This window comes from Nyctibius grandis, chromosome 11 (genome assembly GCF_013368605.1).
Source record: "Nyctibius grandis isolate bNycGra1 chromosome 11, bNycGra1.pri, whole genome shotgun sequence".
NCBI lineage: Eukaryota > Metazoa > Chordata > Aves > Nyctibiiformes > Nyctibiidae > Nyctibius > Nyctibius grandis.
The window spans coordinates 22,025,075-22,050,997 of record NC_090668.1 but is presented as its reverse complement, the minus strand read 5'-3'; the positions used below and the strand labels follow the sequence as shown (position 1 = coordinate 22,050,997).

Here is a 25,923-nt window from a genome sequence, read left to right as displayed (position 1 = left end):
TTTTAAGGCACCTTCCCCAGGATCACGCTCTCTCCGCAGGCGCAAACCCTAAATATAACACCCCGGGGTAGGTCTGACTCCGCTTCAATGGCCACGGAGCCGCGCTCGCACGGGGGAGATGCTTCCACAGGTCATTTACATGCAGATGGGGATCCCAGCGCCGGGGGAACGCACACCCGCCGGCCCCGGCCCACGGCCCCGCAACTCGTCCCACCGACCGGCTGCCCACGGCGGGGACCCTGCGCGGAGGGTTGGGGTGGGGGGGAACGCCGGGGACACCCCCCACCGCCACCACCCCGGGCTCCGCGGAGCGAACGAGCAGGGCCGGGGCCGCCATGTTGGCTGAGCTCATCGGACCCCGCGGCGGAGTTTCCCACGCGGCCGCGCAGCGCTCCGCGCCCCCCCTCCCCTCCCACCCACACCTCCCCACACACACCACCACCCCCCCCCCCCGCCCCTTCCCCGGCCGCCGGCGGCGCGGCCCCACGGACGAGCGCAGCGGGCTGCGGGCGCTGCCCCGGCCCGGCCCCGCCAGCCCCACCGGCGGGCTGGCACCGCCCGCCAAGCGCCTCCTCTCGCCCCAACCCTCCGCTTTTGTCTGAACTTGGGAGAGCCGCCTCCTCTCCGCGCCCCCTCCGCGCCCCGCGCACGCACAGCGCACCCCCCCCCGCCTCCATCCCCCGCCGCCGCTCTCCCGGCGGGGTCGGGGAGGGAAGAGGAGGAGGAGGAGGAAAGGGGGGGGGTGAAGAAGACCTTTCCCGAGATGTGGTTTGCACCGCGGGCGGCTCTGCAGCTTTCGCTGTCGTTCCGGGTCGCCTTTGGGTCTTTCCCCGCCAGTCCCCGCGCCGGTGGCAGGGAAGGAATAAAGCGAACTAAGATCAGATTAAAGAAAAAAAAAATAAAAGGGAGGGTTGGGAAGGGGGGGAAACTGCAAGGAAAAAAAAATTAGAGACTTAAAGGGAAAGAGTCGCCATGTTTAGCAGCTTTTTTTTTTTTTTCCTTAAAGGAAAAAAAAAAAGATCTCCTCAATTCCACACAGAACAAGCTTCTCGATCCCAACCCTCCTCTTTTGTCCAATTCAATCTTTGGATAGATCTTTTGTTCTAACTCAGCATGAAAAGAAAAACTTTCTTTAAATGCTATAAACTTAAAACTAACTGAAGTCCCTAAACAAATCCTCCTCTGAGCACTCCAAACATATATACATGGGGCTTGCGTGTGTGTGTGTGTGCGTGTGTGTGTGTGTGTTTTTATTTAACCCTGGTGCATTTTCTGTTTACTATTATTCTCTGTGAACCAAAGCTCGCTGCAAGAAACTTATAAATACAGAGATAGCTTACAGGCTTTAAAACATAAAAAGCAGAGAATGTTTTGGATTTGAAAATCATAAATTATAATTTAATGCCAATAACAATTTACAACAAATGGTTGTTTACAATAAACTAACACAAAACAAACAAGTCAAGATCCTGTGTTCTTAGTAAGCATAAAAACTTCACACACACACACTCACATGGATAGCACTTGCAATAGAAAAAGCTAAATCTAGAGGTCAGCAATCCCCTGCAATAATAGTATATTTATATATTTATATATATTTATATATTTATAGAAAAGGAGCCATGATTCAGATGTAAAACTCTGCTCAAATTCACAGTCATACGCCCCTCAGCCCCCAGTACAGATGTGTCTAACTGGAACACACTAAAGATCAGGGTTTAATCGACTTTACAGAATGATCTCTCTCCCTCCCTCTCTCTCTTTTCGTGAAACCACAACATGGTGTAGTTACGTGTGGTAAAAAGGGAGAGGGGGAAGCCTCAGACAAGGACAAAATTGCAAGCTTTCACATACAAAGCATCTGCTATAGACCAAGGGGGTGGGGGGAGAGAGAGAGAAGGGAAAAAAAAAATGACACGCACACACACAAAACAACATATCAACCCCTTGCAAAACCACATCATCTCGCCTTCCTTCAGATTTTGGGGCTTTTTTTTGCCTGCTGGGGGTAGCACTAAATTCACCAACGGTGTGTCCGACCCTCTGCCACTCGCCCGGGCAGGTCCCCACCGCATCAGGGGGAGCTGTGCCTGTGCCAGGGCTGCAGGAGAGGGCCCTGGAGCTACACAGGGAAGATGCGTGTCCGCCTAGGCATGTATGTATGCGAGTATCCATACAGACATATATCCCATATGTAAAATATAGAGATGACCTGTGGTCATGCTTTCACAGTCTAAGGTAAAAAAAATCCACTTGAGAGTATATATACATTAAAAACCGACTCCTCAGTGCTAGAAGCTAAAGCCACTCCATTTGAAGACCTCTCAATGACAACGATAGATGGCAACTACGGAGTATTATAAAAAATCACACATACTTAAAGAAAACTCATTGCAAACAACTGACCTGTATTTACAATACTGCTATTACCTTGCCTGAACGATCTTGTGCGCCTATGTCAGACATTTACAAAAGATTTTTCGCCCCATTCTGATCATAAAATAGATAACTGATCTCCAGATTCCTAATACTTTTTCACAACAATACCTTTCCTACGCAGGCACTTAAGTGTGACAAAAATAAGGGCCTTTTTATTTTTTTTTTCCCCAGAAAATCCATTTTTAATTAACAGGAGGATTAGATGAATGGGGGTTGATGGTTTACCAGTTCAGCATAGTACTTCCTAAAACCAGAGATAAACCACGAACTTAAGTCCTCCGCCCCCATCCCGGAATTAAACAGGTAAATACACTACAATACATCTGCTACAAACTTACTGTGACAAGTAAACAAATCAATCGCCTAGGGACTTAAATGACTGCAAACTATAGAGAAGTAATGTGGTTTCTGAAAGACATTTATGACAGCCAAACAAGTTTCAGATATCAAATAATATTTTAATTTCTGAATACTTTCAATTTTCCTTGGAATATAACACACAAAGACTCGACCAAACAGTTCAGTTATTATAACTTTTACAGTATACAGAAATGTTGCACTTAAAAAAAAAAAAGAACCTTCAGTTTTTTTAAACACAAAACTGTAAACTCTAAGATACTGAATCAATCACGTTATCTATAAGTGCCAACAGTGTTATTTTGTCATGCTGATTTCAATGGTATTTTTTAAAAAGGGAAAATATCAACAATTATTATAATACAAAGGGCTTGCAAATATACAAACAGATAGAGGAGTTTAATAACAATTCATGATGAGCTATGTGGAACCCAATTCAAATTACAAAAGTTCACTTTGCTTGTTTGCTCGTTTTTAAAATCAAAACCGTAGTGTGTCTTGGACACAAATTCCTTCTACCTAGAATAAATTCCCACAGTTCATTTTCTGTCCGAAATATCAAAAAACCTAGATTTGGGGGTAGTTATATGACACGTGTGGTTCATTCGGGTCTATATAATTATAGCTCTCTCAGCTTCAAGCTAGATTTTGGGTCACCACCTTAAGTGCGCTTCCATCATTGTGTTGTTGAGGGTTTTTTTTTCTCTCTTTTCCTTTCTTCCTATGATACTTTCGTGGACTCAGTTTTAATTCTTTCAGAACATATATTTTAAGGATACACAGTTTTTTTTTTCTTTTTTTCTTTTTTTTTTTTTTAAAGAAGCCAAGGTTATATCAAAAATTATTATAGAACCACAGAATAAACTGGTTTGAAACCAGAAAAATACAAAAAAGAACAGCTATAGGTACATAGACACATAGGACAATTAATAATTTGGAAAAAAAAGACTTACTTTCTTCCGTTCTGCTAATTTTCTCCAAATTTCCTTTAAATGCACTTTAAGCGAGATTTTTTTAAAAAGTTTACCTCAAAAAAAGAAAAAAAATGAAGAAAAAAGAAAAAAAGAAAAAGCCCGCCATCGTTTCTTTTCTTCTTCTTTCTCTTTTTTCTTTCTTTCTTTTTTCTTTCTCTCTTTTTTATTTTTTACAAAAAATGATAAGTAGCAAGTGTTTTTTTTTCTGAACGACACGGGAGTTTTTAATGCATTCTGTAAAAGTTCATTTGACAGTCTCTTTCTTAATTCACAGTCCATTAATTTTTTCCTGTCTTCTCTTAGCAAACTTGTAACATCCTTTTACATCCTTTCTTAGCAGAAGGAAATTTAAGAAACAACCAGAACCCAAATGTCATTTGCTTTCCTTTCACTCTCTTTCATCTCCCTTCTCAATTTTTAATTTGTTTTTAAATTTTTTTTTTTTCTCTCTCCAATATTTTATTGAATGGACATATAAGGCCAGTTAAAACTGCTGCCAGACAGTAACATATCCCTGATTAGGGTTTCTATGGGGGTTTTACCTACCAAACGGACGAAAAACAATTGCTCTATGACAGAAGAGGAGACAGTGCGAAGGGAGGGGAGACGTAGTAATAGCTTCCCGAATCGTGTTGGCTGGTTGGGATACTGGCTCCTAACATACTCTTCCAAAGCACACTGTGACTTCTCCTGTAAACTTTCAACATGGGCTACATCAGAGAGACCACAGGCATCTAGAAGAAAGTGTATTAAAAAAAAAAAAAGAAAAAGAAAAAGAAAAGAAAAAAGAAAACAATCATCAGATTAAAAAGTTGGCTTTTAGTTTTTAATTTGATCTTTTTTATTGCTACAATTAAGCATAGATCGTGCGCCATCACCTCGCCCCCCAGAGTTTAAGTAGGTTTTACCAAAAGGGACAATCTGTCTTTCTCTGTGTGTGTGTGTGTGTTTGTCTTTCTCTCTCCTCTGGAGGGTCTCCTTTAGGATTGAGAATCTCCAAGATTCGAGATTTCTAATGGCACGACAGACCTGAGGGGTTGACAAGGAGGTGCTGGCCAAGCGTAATTTCGTATATCGATATTTTTGGGGGGAAAGGTTGGGGGGGCGGGGAAGGCTTGAGTCGAAAGGGGGGAAAGGGAGCCACTATTTCTCCCCCCTCCTTGGAAAATAACTGGGGAGAGCCTAAGCATGTGATGAGAAGGAATACTAATAATAGTGATAGAAATAATAATAATAATAATAATAATAATAATAATAATAATAATAATAATAATAATAATAATAACTGGCCCAGCCAAAGATAATGGCGCCCCGGATCCAGCAACAGATTCTCCCCCAAAGAAGACAACGCGGTTTTCTTCAGTCTTTGAAACTGATTTAAGTGGCCCTTTAAAACTGATCTTGTCAGTTTAGCCTATTCAGAGGCAGCCATGCAAACTGTGATCTCTCTGTTCATTTGAGCTGTTTCTTTTCCCCCCTCTTTTCTTTTCTCTTTCTTTCTTCCCCCCCCTCCACTCCCCCCTCTTTTTTTCTCCCCCCCCCCTCTTCTTCTTCTTTTTAAACCTAAAGGCCCTTACAAGAAGAAAACTCCCTGATAGGGTCTGGACACTTTTTTTTTCTTTTTTTTTTTTTTTTTTCCTGATACGCTAAAATACAATAAGTTCCCTTTAAATCAGAGACGTCTGTGCTGAAAGAGCACAGGTTGTGACCTGACCTCCCTGTGGCTTTCCTAGGCACAGGGCTAACACATGCATATTCTGCGAGTCATTAGAACCCAGATTTTCTCCCCCCCCCTCTTAAAAGAGGCTGCAGCAAACATTATATGCATCTATGTGCGTCTGCTTTACATCAGGGAGTGTTATTGGGGTGCTGCAGAAGCTGCATGCATCACCCTGTTTTTTTGGGGTTTTTTTTTGCATGAGGCTATCTTCCCCAGAATCAGATAACAAGAAACGTTTATCTAGTTGGGAGGCAATTTACACGCCAGGCCTCACATTTTGAAAATAGTAATAAATTAAACAGTTACGACAGGATCGGACGATTGTTTTCTCAGAAGGCTAAAAAAAAAAAAGAAAAAAAAAAAGAAAAAAAAAAAGTGATTTGGGAGAAAAGGCAGGATTGGAAATAAACTGGTCGGTGTGGGTGTGAGCTGGCCAGGGGCTGGGGAGGGATGTGAGCGTGTGTGGGATCCTCGCTGAGCGTTTGAGCGAGGGAGAGGAAAATGCATCCTAGAAAACGATAGAAAAAGAAAATAAGCTCCCCAAGTCCACCCCTTCCCACGCGGGATCCCGGGATCCCCGTGGCTAGATGCGCCCTGCTCATTGATCACCTTAGCACGAGTAATTGGGGGGGGAGGGGGGAAAAAAAAAAAAGAAGTTTTTTATGTGTAAAGCAATAATATATAAAAGGAAGTTTAGGTCACGACCCAGAACCTGGACAAAGTCCAGAAAATGACTTCGTTCCCCAGACCCCCTTTAACACAACAAGGAACGGATTGTGAGCCCTTCTTTTCCCACATAAACTACATTTTTTTCCTGTTTCCTGATATCAGGCTTTAAAAAACTCCGATGAGTAATTATTTTACAGGTCCTGCTTCCATTCATATGTTTATCGCGTGGCCACTTTCCCAAGCTTTCAAATGAGTTACAGAATAAATATATGTATTTTTAAACTTAATCCCAAAGCTTCTAGGGCTCCAGCACATTGGGTTGCCGATGCAGCCTTAAAGTTAGCAATCTGAGATAACGTATTGCACAAATTAGCAAGCAGAATTTTTTTTCCCCTCAAAAAAAAAAAATTTAGCCTCCAGAGTTAATATCAGGTTTATTACTCACCCAGGTTAAACTCTAGTGCAAGCTAATTAGATTTCACAACGCACTCAATTATTGCTTTATAACTCATGCACTATTTCTAGGCAGCAAAAGTTGACACATATTTTTCCCCCCCTCTCTTTGATTATCTAAGAAACACCTCGAGGTCTTTTCCTCGGGAGAGGCATGGTTGTGCCACCCCGGAATTACACTGCGGAGCGGCAGCTTCAGTCTCCTCTTACTTTTTCATACTAGCCCTGTCTACTTATGGTAATGATCTTTTCGCACCCGCTACTCGCTTTGGACTCTGCAGTTCCTGCTGGGTAAAAATGCAAACTTTTCCCCTTAGCTTAAATGACACAGAACTGCTCACTGCCACATTCTGTTTAAGTCAGCGACAGCTCTTTGGAAAGTTGATTTATTTTATTTTATGGGATGGCAGGGAACATATTTTAAACTCAGCTTTGCGCATTTAACTTTTTTTTTTTTTTTTTTTTAATTCAATTTTTAATCCTGCAGGGCTTTTTTCCCTTCCTGGCTGCCCATAAAATGATCCTCTTTTTAAAGTGGTTTCACTGATAGGACGACTTGTATTTAACAACATCAAACAGATTTTGCTGCTGTTTGGATGCGTGTCATTAAATGCAACAACCCAGAGCTATACTGTTAAATAAAATATTATTTTCAATGGGAAAAGCGCAGTCTCTCGTGGCAAATGGGTGCCTCTCCCCGAGCCCGCTCTTCCCCCGTCCCCAGCATTATTGAGCTAGGGTTGGGGTGTGTTTTGGTTGTCTTTTTTTTTTTTGTGAGTGTGTGTATTTTATTTTTTATTTTATTTTTTTTTTAATTGTGCACTCCCTCGAAGATGGGATGCTCAGATGCGAGGCCCTGAAGGGGATACCACAGGGCACCGGTTCCTACAAGGAAAGAGACCGCGCTGGTTCTCGGGGGAGCAGAGAGCGGTGATGGGGTGCAGGCAATAACACTTTGCAAGAGCAAACAGTTCTTGAGGGGGGGAGGAAAAAGGAAGAGCAAAGAAATGCTGCCTACCTGAGGTGAAGAGGACTATGGCCTTTAAACAGCTATATTCTGCAGAGTCGACATGCAATGCTTTCAGTTTTTCTACTTGCTCTTGGAAGATTCGTATGTGGTCCATAAAGGCGACCACTCGGTCAGCAGACATTGGCGAAGCGTGGAGGCCAGCGGCTGCCAGGAGCGGAGCTACGTGGAGGGGCATGGAGCACTGGGCAGCGTTGAGGACAAATAACTCACTCCAGGTCAGCCTCAGGAGAGCCACCTGGTCTGTGATCTGGAGGTCTGGGAAGAAGGGGATATTCCTGGCCCACTCCACCGCGCTGAAGAGCATCCTAGCTGCCAGTTCACAAATGTTCTCGATGCCCATGATGTTGTTGGGTTGCATGCACTGACTGCCAAAGCGGGAGGTGGGGTAGGGCTCTGCTCTCAGAAGAAGGGAGATATATCCGGATAGGTAGGAATGGCAGTTGAGAGGGTCCCCGTTTGTCAAGGCGAACTGCCCATGGGTTGGCTGTGTGGGTGGCATTCTGCCCCTCTGGACCGCTGCAGTAAATAAAAAAGAAACTACAGCTATTAATATCTGAATTGCGACCCTCGGTTCAAATACAGCCTGCTTTGTGTGCCTGTGCGTGCCTGGGTGACACCGCACCGAGGCAGCTTAAGGCATTTTTTTCCAGTCAGAGTTCAGCCCGTTACCCCGTTTTAAGGCTCCGCAGTTCCCGGGTCAAGTAAAAGCAACAACAAAAGCTGAGCAATGCTGTCCGCTCGGCCAGGACTGCCTGAAGGAGCCCGAGATCCTCACTTCCCAAAACACACCACAATTCAGTTATTCCCCCCCCTCCCCTCCACCGCCACCCCTCCTTCAAGAGATGCAGGATACGTCTTTGTGTGCCGGGGCATTTTTCTTCATTACACCTAAAACACCTTATTGATTTGAGGCTGGGGGAGCGGGATGGGGAGGGAGAGGGAGGGAGAGGGAAGAAACACTTCAGTTCAAAATCCCCGGCGCTGGTCCCACACGCGTTTCTCACCCACTGAATATATTGTTGCTGCTGTTATTATAAACCCCCTCCCCTTATTAAAAAATATCAAAGGAGGCGAGATCACCCCACAACATCCCGGGCAGGTCCCCCGGCGAGGCTGGGGGCATTATCCAAAGGCACCTTCCTCAGCTGCCCATGGAAAGTGGGCCTTGCATTTTGTTAATAAATTTACACGGTGACAGCGAGAGAAAAAGGCGAAGAGAAAAAGGGCTCAGAGGCAGAGAGACGGCAAAGAAGGGAGACCGCCTAAAAATGCGCTTGATTTATATTTGTTATCGCACGTATTACAAGGTTAGTTACTCTTGCAGAAACACAAAGAGGAGCCCAGCAAGTCCCAAGCCCCCTCACCCTTAACCTACATAGCAGCGTCCAGACACAGAGCACGCACTGGAAAACTGCAGGCTCACATTTCTCGTCTAATTTTATATCACAAAGACTCGACTTGCAAAGAGACCCGAGCACCCCACACTTATTTCTGGGCTGCTCCTTCCCCCCCTTCCCCGCAACCCGTCCCTTCTGCTTCCCCCCTCTCTGCCTCTCCCGGAGGGACAAGAAAATAGGAGGAAGAAGAGAAAAGTGAGATAATAACAATCGGGAAAGGCAGGCACACGGCAATATATATATATACACACACATACACACGCATGGATACGTGTGTGTATATATATTTTTAAAAGGAGGAAAAATCCGTCTGGGGATCCACAGTGGAGTGCTGTAGAGCCTGGGTAGGGTGAGTCCCATTGTAATAGTAATTTGAACCGCCTGTGTAAAATTGCAAGCTAAGGCAGGGTGCTGGGGGATATATGGATGTGTGTGTGCATCTCGTGAGGCTCCGTGTGTGTGTGTACACACACGCACAGAGACACGCAGACATACACACAGAGCTGCTCGGGGGGACGGGGGGTAAGGCTTGAGCATGCAGGAGGAAACGTGAAGGAAAAGTAACCACACGTCAGAATAATCATCTGGCTCCTAAGCAGCGTGAAACTAAAAATCCACTTCCAATAAACCTCCATCAGCAAAATCAAAACAAACACAAATCAATTACGAGTGCAGGAGAAAGCATGCAAGAGCCCCTGCCTCCCCTGCCCACCCTCTCCAACACCTCTTTCTTTCATTACGAGAAAGTTTCTGTCTGTTTATTCGGGGGGTGGGAGGAAGGGAGGGAAAAGGAAAGGTTCTGGTTGGGTTTGGGGAAGGAGGTTAAAAATAATAATAATAATAATAATAATAAAAACAAACCAAAACAAAACCCAAAACGCAGCGAGTGAAAAAAAAATGCAAAACAAATGAAATCCCAATACCTTCCCGTCTCATGCCAACTTTGAGGCATTTTTTGAGGCGGCAGTACTGACACTGATTGCGGTGGTGCTGGTCAATGGGACAGTTCCTGTTGGCACGACAAGTGTAGCTGAGATTCCTCCTTACACTCCGCTTGAAGAAACTCTTGCAACCCTCGCAGGTAAACTGGCCATAATGTTTGCCACTAGACTTGTCCCCACAAACCACACATTCAATGTGTTGCTGCTGCTGCTGTTTGTCTCCTTGGTTCTGCTGGCTTGGCGGGTTGGTCTGGGCTGGCGTACTGGGAGGGCCCCCGGGCCCCGGGGTCTGTGGGGTGTGCGGGGCCCCGGCCGGAGGTCCCTGCACCGGCGGGGCTTGCGAAGGCTGCGTTCCCTGAGCTCCGGGCACATCGTCCTGGGGGTCTCGCCACGCACCGACTACCATTGCCATATCTATTGGACACCGTTGCCAAACTTCCTGTTCCCCCTTTATTTTCAAAGTTTGTTTGCTTTGCTTTTCAGATCAGCTTTGCAGCAGTCTTTTTTCCCCCCCCCTCTCCCCCTCTCTCTCTTCCCCCCTCTCTCTTTTGTTGTTTTGCCTTTTTTTTTTTTTTTTTTTTTTTTTTTTAGGAGGGTCGGGCTGGGGGGGGATCTCCCGGTACCGGCGAAGGTGCAGAAAACACGGGGCGACGGAGGTGTGTGTGCGGGGGGGTGAGTTCCGAGTCGATTGTCTGGGCTCCAGGAGAGCAAAGTAAAGGGGTAGTGGGGGTGGGGGAGAGAGGGGGGGAGAGAGAGAGAGAGAGGAGGAAAAAAAAAAAATCTCTTCAAAGATCTCCCTCTCTCTCTCTTAGAGCTGATCTGCAGCAGAGTAGTTGAAGGAGGAGAGGCGGGTGTCTGGGGGCCAGGTCCAGGGAAGCTCGCAGTCAGCCATTCAGGAAAGCCATCAAAATAAGAATGAATAAAAGGTTAAAGATTACACACACAGCGGAAAAAAACACGCACAGCTGAGGAGACTTTTCTCGGCGCGGAGAGCGGACGGTCTCGCCGTAGTTTTTGGAAGTCCAGCTTGCAGCAGCAACATCAACTGCGATCGCTTTGTTTTTGTGGGCTTTTTTTTTTTCCCTCCTCCTCTCCTCTTTCCTCCTCTCTCTCTCTCTGCTCTGTCTCTCCTCCCTCCTTCGCTCGCTTTAATTCTTCCTCTCCGCCGCTCCGCCCGGGCGCTGCTCTCTTTCTCTCTCTCTCTCCCTCTTTTTGGCTCGGGGGTGGGGGGGCTGGCTGTTTGGTTTTTTTTTTTCCTCCTCCTCCTCGCTTTTTTTATTATTATTATTATTGTTATTATTATTAATTATTACGATGATGATTGTTTATTTGTTCCTCCTCTGCGTCCCCGCCGCGCTGCGCTCCGCTCTGCCCCGCTCAGCCGCTTCGCCGCTCCCGCCGCGCCGTGTCCCCGCCGCCGCTCCCGCCGCCGCTCCCGCCGCCGCCGCCGCTCGGGTGCTGCTGCCGCCGCCGCTCCCGCCGCCGCTCCCGCCGCCGCCGCCGCGCTGCCTTATGCTGCTTCTGCCGCCTCGCAAGTGGGCTCTCGCCTCCGCGCCGCCGGTGCTCACGGCGCGGGCGGGGGGAAGGGGGGCCGCGGGGCGGGGGGGAGGGAAGGAGTCAACTCGCCAGCGCAGCGCCCAGCCAGCCAGGATGATAAAAGAGGGGAGCGGGAGGAGGAGGAGGAGGAGGAGAAGAGGAGGAGGAGGAGGAGGAGGAGGGAGAGAGGGAAGGATCATAACCCAGCGCGCAGCATCGCTCCTCAGCCGGGGGGGGGGGAGAGGGGAAAATCACCACAGGGAGAGCGGGGGGGGGAGAGCGCACCCCCCCCCCAAAAAAAAAGCGGGGGCTCCCCCCCCCCGGCGCGGTGAGGGGAGGGGCGGGGCGGGGCGGGGCGCGGCGGTGCGGGCGGGCGGGCGGCGTGTGGGCCGAGTGGCGAGCGCGCTCCCCGCCGGCCGCTCGCCCCGCTGGCGGGAGAGTGAACTTTGACACGACTGCTGCAACTTAGCGCACGTTGCTATGGCGACCGCGCGCCTTATAAGGCAACCCGACCGGCGTTTGACTGGTCAAAAGCTCGCGCCCCGCCCCTCGGCCCTCATTGGACCGCGACGCCCTGCGCGGCCTGCCATGGCCGCCGCCGCCGCCCGCGCGGTCCTAGAGGCAGGCGCCGCCCCGCCGCTGCTGCCACCGGGGCCGGGGCGTCCCCCCGCGCACGCCGCTCCTCGCCGGCTCCGCGCCCCTCTCGCTCTTACTCCTCTCCCCGCTTCCCCGTGCCGTGCCCCCGCCGTCGGGGCGAGGGGTTAAGGCGAGCCCGGAGCGGGGAGCGCAGCGCCGCCGCCTCACCTGGGGCCGCCCGCCCTGGGGCACGGCCTCGGGGGTCGTGAGGGGACGGGGGGGGCGCGGCGGGTGAAAAATCAGAAAATTGACGTTAAAATGAGGTAAAACTCCGCTGAATAAAACACAACCGAGCCCGGCCGGGGGAGGGCAGCGGCCGCCGTGGCCCCGTCAGGGGTAGGGCTGCGCAGGTACGCGGCTCCCGCCCTCCGGAGGTCCCGCCGGGCGCTGGCCGCGTTGCCCTCGGCCCCCTCGGCCTCGCTCCGGGCGGACCGGCGGGAGACGGGGCCGGCGGCACCTGCGCTCGCCCCGGCCGCACCGTGCCCCGGCCGCCCGCGGAGCCGCGGGGTGCTGAGCCTTCCCCCCACCCCGGCGCTCCGGGACCTGCCACTCGCACAGCCCCGTCCCCGGCGGGGTAACGGGGCACGGCCGCTCCTCCCGACCTCTCCTCCCCAGGCGGGCGGCTCTTCGCCCCGCCGCCCCGGGCAGCCGGCGGGCTGGCCGAGAGGACCGCGGTTCACACAAGTCACCATCCACCCCTTCCCCTTAGCACGACGGAGGAAAAAAAACCCGCAACGCCGCTCCGCAGAGTGTGACACTCGTGTCTTTTCCCTCGCAACCTCCACGGCATGGCGATAACGCATCTCATCTCAAGCCCTTTACCTGTATTTTGGGGTTTTGTGGGGTGGTTTGGGGGGTTCTTTTTTTTTTTTTTTTTCTTTGGATCACTCCTACCCTGACACGGTAACACAACCTCTGTGCTATAGCGGGAGCACCACCGAGTAGGCAGCCGATCTAAGTACGCGGGGAGAGTTTATTTCCCGGTGGATAAAGCTACCGGGCAGCGGAACGGGGGCTTTGAGTTCATCTCCCAGTGAAAATGGCCAAAAGACACTCGAAGAGGCGAAAAGACGGAAAGATAAAAAAGCAAACATGTTAAAATAGACAGATACATGCCCGGCCGGACAATTCCTCCTCTGCAAACACATGCGTGTATGTACGCTCACATTTGAGCTGCTCACAAAGCACGGACCTGGGGACACAGACCTGTGCACAACTCTGCAAAGGATTAATTGCCCCTCACCTCCTCACACACACTTTTTCATGTTGCCACATGCACACCCCCCCGCTTCTGCCGCAGAAATAATATATGTGGCTAAAGCCGCAGGTGCTGAGATGATTGGAAAGTTGTAAAAAGCACCTAGACTTGACAATGTCCTGCTTAGAAACCTGGGGTGTTAAGACCCCACGAAGGAAGATGTACTGCGGCTCAATTTCAAAGGCAAGGCTGCAGCATTCGCATTGATCCTGAAGGAACAAAAATGACCTTTTTAGCGAAACAGGGACCAGGAGGGACTGGAAAGGCAGAAGGGGGAAAAGGAATCTTTCCCCGTTAAAATGTGGGCAACCGCTTTATGATTTCCAAAATAACCCAGAGGCGAGGAGGTCACCTTTCGGGGAGGGTGGGAGAAGGTGGGGGTTCAAAATGCAGAATAGTCACAGATTGTTGCTGATGCTGAATTTCCTGAGGAAAAAAAAAAAACAACACACCAACCACCCAACCCAACACCAACCTTTCCTGTCTCTAATCTGACAAAGTAAACAGGATTAATTCGCCATATGAAAAAACATTAATGCCATCTTAACAAATGCAGAAATCAGAAGAAAAAGCGGTTTTAACAGGACGTACAATATTAATAGTTTGAACGTGTGATCGTAAAAATGAAAAGCCATTGATATACGCTTAAAAGCCGCCGTATACGCTGATTGCTCAAGCATTAATGAAGAATGCCCCAGATTAACTATTTGCTCTTCGAGGGATGCAGCAATATAACTATCTATTAGCACCATTAGATGCTTTGCTATTTATTTGAAAACACCCCTGCGAGTGGGTTGAGGCAGAGCAGATGAACGTAAAAATGAACTGCAGCTAATTTCGCTCAATAATACTCGAAACCTGAGCGCCTCGCAAAGAAGGGGGAGATTCTCAACTGTCCTTCTCTGAGCCGAATGACAATAGAAACGATCTGTTTTAAAAGTAAGACTGTATTGTTTTTTCCAAATAAACAACTGCATCCCTCCTGCCATTTTACTGCAGATGTAAATTTATTTTAATGAGAGCGAGCGGAAGGATTTATTTTGCTAAAATAGAGTTGGGGATAGAGCCGGTGTAAATCTTTAGGTTTTAAAAAAGAGGAAGAAGGAGGGGGAAGTTGCTTTCCTGGCAGAAAGCTGCCTAACAGTCCTCTAATTCTTTCTAGATTAAATCGCAATATGAATACAGCATCGAACAAATACCGAGTTTCGCTCTGAACTCAGTGGAAAGCAGTTACGTCTAACAGAATTCAATGAATTCCTCTTCTCCCTCAATGTAGTATGTGTGTGTTTTTCTCTTCCACCACACTGAAGTTCCATGAATAGGGAAAGTGGCTCCTATTGTGTGCCTCTGAACTTCCAAGTCAATGCAATTTTTAACCACTGGCTTGTGGTACTTTGAAAATCACCAGGGGCTGTCAGAGTTGGGTCCTCTGAAAAATTTACAGTGCTAAATCAGAGCATATGCTGGGAGAGAGGGGGGGGGAAAATTGCTGAAGATGGGAGCAAGTACAGTATCCGGCTGCCCCCTAGTGTAAGGCTCTCCGCTGCCGAAAACCCAACTTTAAAAGAAAAGGAGCTCTTAAAGGGAAACGACTTTTGGCTCCCGTTTGCATACGAGAATGAAACTTCTGTACATTTTAATCTGATTAATTCCTAAGGATTTAAAATTAATTGGCTTGGGCACTCCTAAACCGGACTATAATGTTTCTCCGTCAGGGTTTCTGCGAGCGCTGTGCCGAATAGGAATTTTTAAGGGATAATGGTAAGGGATGGGGGGGGGGGAATCCTGTTTCGTGAATTTTTTTTTTTTAAAACGAGGAACCGTGCCTCGCATGCTGTTGTCAGAGCAAAACACTTTTGCTGCTTAAAGTCAGATCTACGTCTTTTGCAATAACACTTAAAAAAAAAAAAAAGAAAGGATAAATAATTGCCTTAAAGCCTCAGCCGAACTGCCAACCACACCTTCGGATGGTGAGTATATTCCAGCTTCTTTCCATTGTACTTGCTTAGCCAGAGAAGGGACCGGGGGGGAGAGAGGATCTCGGCGCTATACCTTCCCCACCGACCTCTGTTTCCCCCCCCCCCCCTAAATAAACGCTGCCAGCTGCACACGGCGACACAATTCCGGGCAGTTTAATACCTATCACTTAAGTTAAGAGACTTGTCCTCCCCTCCCCATCCTCCCGAGCAGGTCAGTCCGCCGCTCCCCCCCGAGCAGCCTGAAAGCCAGGCAGGGGAGGCTGCGACCGGGCTCTTGCCTCCTGGACGCTGCTTTGGAAATGACTTTGAAGCGCTTTGCCTTTGCCTCGGACCTGGAAACCGATTCCGGTCGTTGGGTTTGTTCGCTTGTTTGTTTGTTTGCTGCTTGCTTTATTTAGCTAAAGGACGTGCTAACTGATGGTGCTGCAATTACACATACTTGGGTCTCCCCCCCTCCCCTCTTCCCCTCCTTAGAGCAACCCACGTAACCTTAGAAACGATCGTTTAAGACGCACGTTAGCTAACATTTGCTTTTTTTGATTTTTTGTTTTCCTTAAAAGAGAAACACAAGAATCACAACACATTGCCCGAAAAAAGTGTCAGAGAAGAAGAAAAAAAACTATAAGTAAACATACCAAAACCATATTTGCCTTGTTCAAGGTCCCAAATCGCTTGCATCTTCCTTTTTCTACCTCTCCTTTAGTTTGGCAGGTGAAACAAACAAACAAAAAAAAATAATCAGACCGTTGTTTGCCCCCCAGAAAGATGTGCGTTGGGTAATTAAAGAGAAGTCTCCTTCTTGGTGTTTATCTAAGCGATTGTGCAAACTGATAGGAGAAAAAAAAAAAAAGAAAAAAAGAAGTAAAGTTACAGCCTTCAGGGGGGGAAAAAAAAGGAGGCAAGGTGAAGGGAATAGATTTCCCACAACCTAAAGGGAAGTGCTTTCGATGTATTATTAGCGATCAGCCTTGGGAGAGAGGAAAAAAAAAATCCTGAACACACTCTAACTTTACACAGACAAGATTTCAGGGGGGGCTTTGTACATAGCTGCTTAGGAATGTGCGCCTCGCCTTTAAGAAAAAATCCCCAAGCCCAAGGTAGGAGATGTCTTTGAGTGATCCTTGTCTCTCATTTCATTCCTTAGAAGGAAGAGCGTCTCGCTACACCTTGTTTGGAGCTGGAAAGGCGAGACTTCAAAAAAAAAAAAAAGGAAAGAATATTCACAACCCACCCTTCCAATTGGGGAGAAAAAAAAAATAAGAGAGGGAAATCTCTTAACTTAATGACTGTGGGGGTAGGATGGATGCGACCGATTTCAGCCCCCCCCCCTTCGTCCCCCCCTTTTCCCACCTCCCCTCTCCTCGGCAGGGGGGAAAAAAAAAAGGAAAAGGAAAAAAAAAAGCCAACCGCAAACAACTACAGGCTGGACTATCAACACATGCACCGAAGGGGAAAAAATATATAGTGTCCTGTGTAGGGTCGGCAGGGAACGCAAGCACACGCTAAAGCAAGTTGGGAAAGAATCCGAGCTAATCAGCAATCTCTTTCTCTCTCTCTCCTTCTCTCCCTCTCCCCCTCGCTCTCTCTTTCACTGCCCCTGAGATCCCAGCTCCAAAGAGGTACTCCACATTTTTTCATTACCAAAAATCCGTTGCAATAATCATTTGTTGCTAATTGAAACCCTTGGAGACATTTTTCCCCACCCCCTTCACAAACATGGCAACTTTTAGACATGGGAAGCACGTTTAGTTTTATTTTATTAAAAAAAAAAATACGGTTAGAAAGAGGCTGAATCTTTCACCCACGAGAAATACCAGCTCGTCAGCCTCCTTCCCGGGGGGGTGGGGGGGAACGGGACCCCAGTACAGTGAGGGCTTGGGAAAATTTGGAATACATTATACCGCCTTTGGCAAGGAGAATACTCTCCAACTAATGGATTCCTGCTCCTTTTTGTGTATGTGTGTGTGTGTGTGTATCAGTGTGGGGGGTTTCTGGAAAGAGGGGTGGTGGTCGTGGTGGTGGGGAGCCGAGCTTTTATTTTAAGAAACTGTTAGGGTAAGAAGTGTGTCATACTTGACAAATGGAACAAACGCTCTTCCATTTCTTGCTTGTCCTTGCCTTAAAACAGGAATGAAGTTAACCACGGTGCTGCATGTTAATTGCATGTTTACTGGGTTAATGAAAATTACAAAAGGGTTTTGCCACCTCGATCGGTGATGAAAAAGTATGAAGGCGATTGTCACTGCAGCCTTCGGGGAGGGCCCGGGTGGGAGCGAGGGCGGGGCTGGGCACGAACAATATTGATCAGAAGAAGGATAAATCTTTTAACTGCTCGTTAATACCATAAATATGGTCTACACAAGTTTCCACTCTTGTTAAGTCTAATCAGTACATGGAAGATGGAGACATAGCCCACTTGAATGAATTTTTATCATTGCCAGAGGGGTACTTGCATCTGTGAGCTCTCTCCCCTCTGCACTTTGAGCCGCCCCCAGCTCCAAAATTCCCCCTTGCAGAGGAGGATGGTGAAGGTGTGCAGAAAGCACAGGAGACAAATTCAAGCTTTTCGTCCTTTCTCCCCTTTTCCAAATGCTCCTTTTCTGAGTGGGTAGTGGTAGGGAAAGCCTAAAGGGGGGAGCCCCCCCGGCCTCGTTTTATTCTTGAGATCCATGGATGAAAGGATGACCTAGTAATTCAGTTTGATGATAACCATTTTAATGCTTGAAAACAATCTGCCAAATTAAACCTAAATGGAAAGAGCAGTGGGAAAGGTAGTGGGAGCAGGGCATTTGGAGATCCCCCCCACCTCTCCAAAAGGGATTGTTTGGCCAAAGGAGGAGGGAAAGGCAATTAAATAGACTAAAGATGATTTAAATCCCAACCAAAAATAATTCCAGGGAGAAATTTCCCCCCTCCAGTGCTGCCCAGCCCTGGATTTGAAAACTTTGGCCCAACTTGTGGCGATAGCTACAACTTTGCTCCGCAGGGGTCAGAGGTGAGGGCTATTTTAACCCTAAAAGCCTGCGAGTGACCAAGGTTGAGGCTGGGCTCGCAGCACTAATAGCCATAATTACCTCCTCCCCTTCCAGGGACATTCCTCGCAGCAGCAGTGTTAAGACGCCGAATTGAAGAAAATCCTGGAGTTGAACATATCTTGAGGGGTAAATAACAGCAATATGAAGGAATTTCAGAGCTCTCCCTTTTGCTTGGGGGGATTGAAGCCCTTTCCCCCCCCCCCCGTTTTTTTTTCCTCCTTTTTTCCCCCTTTGCCAGCATTCCCAAGGCGCTGGGTCTTTGTCTTAGAAGGAATGGAGTGTCTGAATGGTGTGAAAGGGACAGAGAGGGTCGCTTCAAATCGATTTTACTTGTCCTCTCTGTCTTTTCGGATCAACGCCCTTCAATGGACACATAGGTGCTCTTTCAACCAAAAACTTGTGCAACATTTTCTGCCTGTATTGGTGCTAAATACAATAAATGCTGGGCAGATTTTTTTTCTTTCTTTCCAAAGCAGAAAGCACCCTAATTAAATTGTTTTATATGGACAGTCAAGACAGACCAATTAAGTATGCATTAGTATAAAGATATATTCGAGAGATAAGCGCTCTATAGGAGCCCTGTCTAGGCAAGGTGTGTAAAGTGTCCTCTCGAAGAGAGGCTGTAAGCAGGGTTTCATATGGATTTTTCCCCTCCATTGCCTCCTGTACTCGAGTAACGGGCTGAATAAGTTAGAGAAAAGCCATTAGTGAAAGTGGTTTCTAAACAAAGTTAACAGGTGGATGTAGCTGGTTTTAGATTTGAATAACAGTCGCACATCTGTAATACCCAGCCATGTATTTGTGCAGCACGTATGCATGCAATGTACATTTACAGAGCTACACGCCTTCTACCTATAGCTTGTGTGCAAAATGCACACAGACGGAAATAAAATAAATAGCTGGGCACTTCTGTAGGCTGCAGCACAAGATGTGAGTAAGCACACACACACATTACAGATACAACTGTGTAGCTATTGTGTATAGGCACCCAGCCCTGCATCAAAGACAGACACACGCACACAAGGCGTAGCTGGCTCGCCTGGGTGTGCTGCGCAGACACCGAACCGGGGAGCAGCGGGCACACCGCGTCCAGCCCTGGGGTAATGGCCAGTGGAAATATTTCCTATTCGAGGCATAGGCTTTCCCAGGAGTGAGATAACAGATCAGGGCAAAACATACACACACGAACTTCTCTTTCTGCCCGTTTTGTCACCCTGGGAAAGCTCCCGTGTATGGTTAACCACAGGAACCGGGCTTTAAGCTCTTCTCCATTTCAATTATTATTTTTTTTCTTCACTGCAGATTTTCCACGTCGTTAAAAAAACCCCAAACCAACCAACAAGCCCTAAACAGACAAACAAACAAAAAAGCAATCAGCCCCCAGCCCTGCCTCAGCCTGATCCTGGGGCAGGCAGAGCTGCGGGGTGCCATGAGGAAGAGGAGGGAGGTGGGCTGGGAGTTGCTGGGGCACCCTCCGTCCCTGGGCACTTTGTTACCCACCCGCCGAGGCAGAGCTGCGGGAGCGAGCCCCAGTGCCCGGAGATGCTGCAGAGTGGGACCGGGGAATCGCCCCTTTATCGTGACATTGCACCGCAGAGACAGGACGGGTTTTTTGCTGGAGGGGCCAGGGAAGAGGCACTAGAGGGGTACAGGGATGCGAAGCACCCGTGCGACGGCTGCCCGCTTTGATATTCATTTTCTAGCCCCGCTTTGGAAGTGTTAGCCCATCAAAGAGAGATGGGAGACGGGGAAGAATAAGCCATCCCTTGCTTAGGTGCTTTAATGTCACGGTAAACAGGTTAGAAACAGACGTTTTTAAAGCCTCGATTTCTCTTTACTGGTTACCTTCGAGGATAAATCATACCAGACCGTATAGGGGGCAAAGAATTCATCTAAAGGAGATCTCAGCAAGTCACTACCCGGACAATAGTCCACCTCCTGTTGGGTTGTGTATTGATCAGGAGAGGAGCTGAAGATGTCGCCACACTAAATATTTACTGATCACACACAAATAGCCGGGACTTGAACGATTTTCTCCTGTGAGGAGAGCAGAGAGAGAAGGGTAAATCATTTTATTAGTGTGTATAAAGCAAAGAGCACACTCTGGCTTGGAGTGTTTTAAGATGTGTCTTCAGCTGGATGAAAAGAGTTAGGGAAATCGATATGGAGTGATTAGACGAGCCAGTCGTGTCAAAGAGAGAGGCTGTGAATTTCATGGATTTGGTTATACCGGGAGGGGAAAAATATATCGAGAGATTAAAGGGAGGAACCCATTGTAGCAGAGCCAATGAAAAAATAATATCTAATCAGACCCGGCAAAGGTAGGGACGGGATGAGACCCACATTTCTGAAGAATCACATCAGCTGGAGAGGGATCAGGGACACACATGAAAGAGGCAAACGGGGGGAGAGCAGGCGAGTAGGAGCCTAGAAATGCTACAGAGCAAATCCAGGAGAGGCAGAGGAAAGTCGCCTCTGTGGAGCAATGCTGAGACACCACGAAAATGGGGACAAAAGACCCAGAAGCGAGGGGAAGGCGAGGGCTGGAGCAAACGGGCGCCTGACTTCGAGGGGAAGTTGAGGGGTCTCCAGCCCGTGTGCCCACCAGGCAGGGAGGGCTCTAGCAGCAGAAGCGAGGGGTTTAAATCCTTCTCCTACAAGTTTGTTCTCCCCTCTTCTTCCCCTCCACACCCCCCCAAGCAAATGTGGTGAGTAAAATGGGTTTTAGCGTTTAACCACCTCATTTTATCCACGTAATGACAAGGCTCGTAATATGTAATCTACAGATTACTGCCATTCGAGGGTGACCACAAATGACATTAAAAAAAAAAATTCAGCATTTCTGCAAATGACAAAATGGCTAAAACCAGCCCGAGCTTTAAGTATTGAAGTTGGGGACTTGCTGCTGCAGGATTTTATAGGTCGTAAGGAGCAATTCAGACCTGGCTCAGGTAAAGCCCTGGGGTGTCTCGGCGGATTAAAGAAAACTTTGCTGGAGACAAGCAAATGTCTAAGTGCCAAGGGGCAGAAAGCTGGGAGCAGGGCAGGGCTCTGCCAAGCGACGTTAAAATACGTCCTTTAGGGATGCTCGGGATTATTATTATTATTATTTTTTTGCCTCGAATCACCGATGTTTGGGCCGTGGTCAGAGGCTACCTTCTCGCTGTGTATTTTTCTTTAGCAGAAAATAGGATGCGACTGCAGAGAACTAAGTCAAAGGAGCGAGGGAAAGTTTGAGCCGTAGTTTAAAATGATGCCGATTGCTGGGAGGGAGGAAAGACATCTAAAGCTAGGAACCGAGGGGTAAAACTGATGTGAAAACAGCTTTTCACTGCTCCTCCAAGTGCTAATTTTGCTACTGTAAACAAACACTGAAGTTAGAAACAGCTGCAAATAGCCTGCCGGGCACTCAGGGCTCAGGGACGAGGCGGGGGAAAAGGACTTTTGTTCATCTCTCGGGCTGAATTTCACCCAGACTTTGCTTTCTCCCGAAATCAGTGGCTGATGCTGTTTTTAGTTGTGGAGAAGGAGGGAGGGAAAAAAAATATAGGCATATTAAGAGCATTTCATGTGAGCTTATAGAGTGTAGGCAGCTCGGCTGGATCCCTAATGCAACAGGAAACCTCGGGATAGACTCAGCCTAATTAACAGTTTTCCATAGCTGAAGCGATTTTTAAGAATCCCAGTGGATTAGCCCAATATGTTCAGGTGTGAGGCTACGAGGGCCTATAACTCCTTTCACTATAATCTTATAACCTCCTTACCTAATTCCTTAGATTGCAGATAGGAAGAGTCTGACCCTGAAGGTCGTAAAGAGCTCGGTTTCATTAACCCTTCCCTCCCCAGCGCTGCTCCAAGGTTAACTGCGCTAGGCTGGGGCTTGGGGGGAGGGAGGGCAGAAGAAAGGGATTTGCAAGAGGGGTCGATCCGACGAGGGGGAGGCAAGGTTTAAAAATGATTTCTGCTCCCTTCATTCCCCTCCCTTAAGCCAAAGGAAAAATGGAAAGGGAACTTTTCTCTTTCCCATGCAGCGGGAGGTGCATAAATGTAGGGGCGTTTGTAAGAGGATGAATTCCCTTTACACCATTTCAGAGGTTTGTTTTTTAATTTTTTTTTTCCAAACGTGAAGGAAATGAAACATTCTAGAAACATCACATATTGCAGAAATCAAAGCAATCTCCATCTTTAAGACCTGCAGCAATCTCTTGAGCTTCTTGTCCATAGTAGCGCTGTAATCTTGAAAGGAAAAAAAAAAATCTAGAAAAGCTTCTCAGACTGCATTTGCCTGGTAACACACCTGGTTTATATTTTAATAGGTAGTTACATGTATTGATTCAGGGCACATCATTGATGTTGAAAGTTAATAACTCTCAAATTATATCTGCCTACATACATAATTGCATACACAGCCTAACACTGTAAGAATTTGCATTTTGCAGCACATTCTTTGTTCTTAAATCTTTTAACACATTGAATTGTTCCTTTGAAGAAAATGCTATTGAACCACATGTTTAAGGAAAAGATGCTTCTAAACTATATGTTTAAGCAATGAAGTTGTTGAGTGAAATACAGGTTTCTTTGTATTTCACACAAACCTTGCCATACGCCAATCTTAACCTATACATCCGAACTGCTTTTTTTTTTTTTTCCTCCCAGTCAGAAGGCAGAAATATGTGAACTGCTGAGAGAGGTGGGTACTTTTTGGTAAGTATGTTTAGATAGGATCTTCAGATATATTTATTGTACTTTCAAATTCTTTGGATACTAATTGAGCTAGCAAACAATATCCCAGCTGAATGTCTCAGCTCCTTCCCTATTTAACAAGCTTTTAATATAGAATTATATTGTAGCCATCCTTCTACTGAACAATATAGCTGAGGAGTCAGCAGAAAAAAAAATGTTAAAACCAAATTATAATTGCTGCCTTATATCTGACTCTTCTTCTTTCCGCAGTCCTAATGAACTCTTTAAAGTTTTTTTTTTTTATTTCTGAGTGACAGATCAAAAATAATTAGCAGAATCAGAAGCAGCTGGAAATCTTGAAATAATGCATCTAAATATTTCATATTGCTACTTATACTACTAGCCCATCAGTTGTAAAAAGGAACCATTCCCTATTTATTATGCGGTAGTTTATAAATACAGAAAGATAGATTCTTTTTTTCCAGGGCCTGCCTCAGAGATGGCATAAATAGAGATTGAACTATCAGGGGGAAAAAAAAAATAAAAAATAAAATAAAATAAACCCAAAACCCTGGACAGGAATAGAGACAGACAGATAGATATGTAACTGCATCTGAACAATGTTATGTACCACATTAGGGGATGGTAAAAAAAAACCAAATAGATCGCATATTTATAACCTCATAATTAAAATACATTCTTATCTCTCTCCTCTGAAAGGTTGAAGCTTTCTTGGAAGTATTTTTAGTGCATACTTTAAACTCCGTGCCCTGAATTGAATTAAGATGAGCTGTTTTACCCAAGAGTAGAACACTTGTTTACAATTTAATGTTGAAGTTTCAACTGCCTATCAATCGCCATATCATTTTCTTTATATTTTCCCTCCTTAGGCTTGGAGATTTTATTTAAAACGGTGCTAGTTTACATCAAATTCAAATTTCTGTTTATAAGAAATTAGTCAATATTATCCACAACAATCCCTTGTGTTTGACTGAGGTAAACAGGACAAGAATTTTTCACATTCAAAGGGTTAAAGCTAAACTGAAAACTTTAAAGCAAAGGGATAGCAGCAAACAGTGAAAAATGGCACGTCTGCTCTCTCTTGACAAGCTTGCATTATATCACATGCAAGGAAGCACAAATTTTTGAATCTAAGACCAGTTTTAGTTTTTAATAGGAAATAATTACATGGAACTTTATTTCCAGAGAGAACGTCCCTTCCAGCTACAGTGTTTTGCTTTGATCTAAGTATTAACTGGTAATAAAATAACCATATTTTGGATCCTAAGCATATTGATGCTTAAAGGAATGTTATGCTTTCAATCAAATTCTAACTTTAGATTATCCAAAGGTATTCATCCTTCTTTTGTCAGAAACCAATTTGCTCTTTTACTCCTGCAGCTACTCACATGTGTTTTAGTACACTATGTTATTTTATAGTAGAATTTGCACTATCGAGGTGAAAAACTTTTAGATGGGGCGAGATCATGTTCCAGCCTGGCACTTTGGGCTGTTTCTCATGCAGCTCCCCAGTCCAGCCCTTCTTTACACTTGTTGTACTCCACCACCATTGCTCATCTCAGGGCACCTACCGCGAACATCTTTGCAGCAGTATTTTTTTTTAAATCTTCAGGTTTATTATAATTATTTTTTTTTTTTACCTGGGGAATCAATCATTTGGACCCATCCTAAACAATTAACCTCCCCTTTATATTACAGCCCCAAGTGCAGTACCTCATAAAGACATGAAAAGGACATCCCAGACAGCAGGACCCGAGCCCCGGCTTGTCACAGAGTATAAAAGGAGAGAGAAGGGGAGTATTTATCTCTTTGCCCCACCAATTCTTAAGAGTTCTAAGTTTCAGTGTGACAATAAACCAGTTTTGATAACATAGCTCATGGGTTTCTCCGCCACATAAAGTTTTCTTAATAATAAAAAAGAAGAAACTTTATCCCTGTTAAATTAAAATAGGGCAGATGTTGGATATGGTTCATATTAGCCAGCCTTTCACCCTTTTGCCCCTGGCACTAAAGTTCTGACTTTTTCTTTCTACTATGTCTGTTTCTAACTGAAAGGTATTATTCCTGCCTTAGCTCTCTTCTATTTATTTTTTCAGCGTCTAAAATTAAACCTATTCATTTAGTAATATACATTCTATTTCAGATTGCTAAACCTGGCCAGAGAGGGGGAACGTTTTCCAAAAAGTGATGCACCACTGACCTTAAAAGAAAACACGAGGCAGGGAAAGCTGTTCTTAAAAGGTTTATTTCTAGAGAGTTTTGTAGCTCTGTTGACATTATAGGGATAATGGCTGTATTGCAATGGGCTTTCTAGGCCCAAGAGGTTTACGTTTTCTTCTGACCATAAGTATAATAAAATTTTAAAGGTGCACAAAGTCTCATCACTTTAGATATTTAAAACTACATTGAAAAAACCCTTGGGAAACATACATTATAGTGGACAGCCCTGCTGAGAAAGCAGGGGATAGACAAAAAAAATAGTCCAAACCCAAACAAACCCCCCCAGATTTTTCATGCTAGCTGTATCAAAATCCTGGCTATTAAACTCCCAAGGATAGCACAGCTCTTTTCTCCAGGGCTGTGAAGATAGAATTTATTGTCCACTTGGAATGATCAAGTTTAGGCTAATAAAAGGCCCTCTGTAAGCAGAAATGCCCAAGTTGATGTTTGGCAGAGTTTTCAATGGTAGAGTTTATATAGGATGGGGGCTCTGCACTATTTGAAATTACTCATATCTCAGCAGCCGCAGATGATTTGACATACAGAAGTAAACCTTAGCAGGCAACGGCTGAAGG

The 25,923-nt window shown here is 46.2% G+C and overlaps 1 protein-coding gene and 1 long non-coding RNA gene across 3 annotated transcripts; one reads left to right on the top strand and one right to left on the bottom strand.

Moving 5' to 3' along the window:
* Positions 1-1,369: 1,369 nt before the first annotated feature.
* NR2F2 (nuclear receptor subfamily 2 group F member 2) lies at positions 1,370-16,244 on the bottom strand. Of its 2 annotated transcripts, none has more exons than XM_068410080.1 (3): positions 16,025-16,244; positions 7,631-8,158; positions 1,370-4,504 (listed from the first exon to the last, which is right to left on the bottom strand). In XM_068410080.1, exons 1-3 carry the CDS (start codon positions 16,065-16,067, stop codon positions 4,230-4,232), a joined length of 846 nt encoding a protein of 281 aa, XP_068266181.1. In that variant the 5' UTR covers positions 16,068-16,244; the 3' UTR covers positions 1,370-4,229. The 2 variants fall into 2 exon arrangements, with proteins under 2 accessions (XP_068266181.1, XP_068266180.1); XM_068410079.1 differs by lacking the exon at positions 16,025-16,244 and adding an exon at positions 9,963-11,415.
* LOC137668509 (uncharacterized) lies at positions 15,272-25,642 on the top strand. The gene is made up of 3 exons (XR_011048947.1): positions 15,272-15,380; positions 23,081-23,128; positions 24,827-25,642. It is a non-coding gene; the product is annotated as an uncharacterized lncRNA (long non-coding RNA).
* The last annotated feature ends 281 nt before the right edge of the window (positions 25,643-25,923 follow it).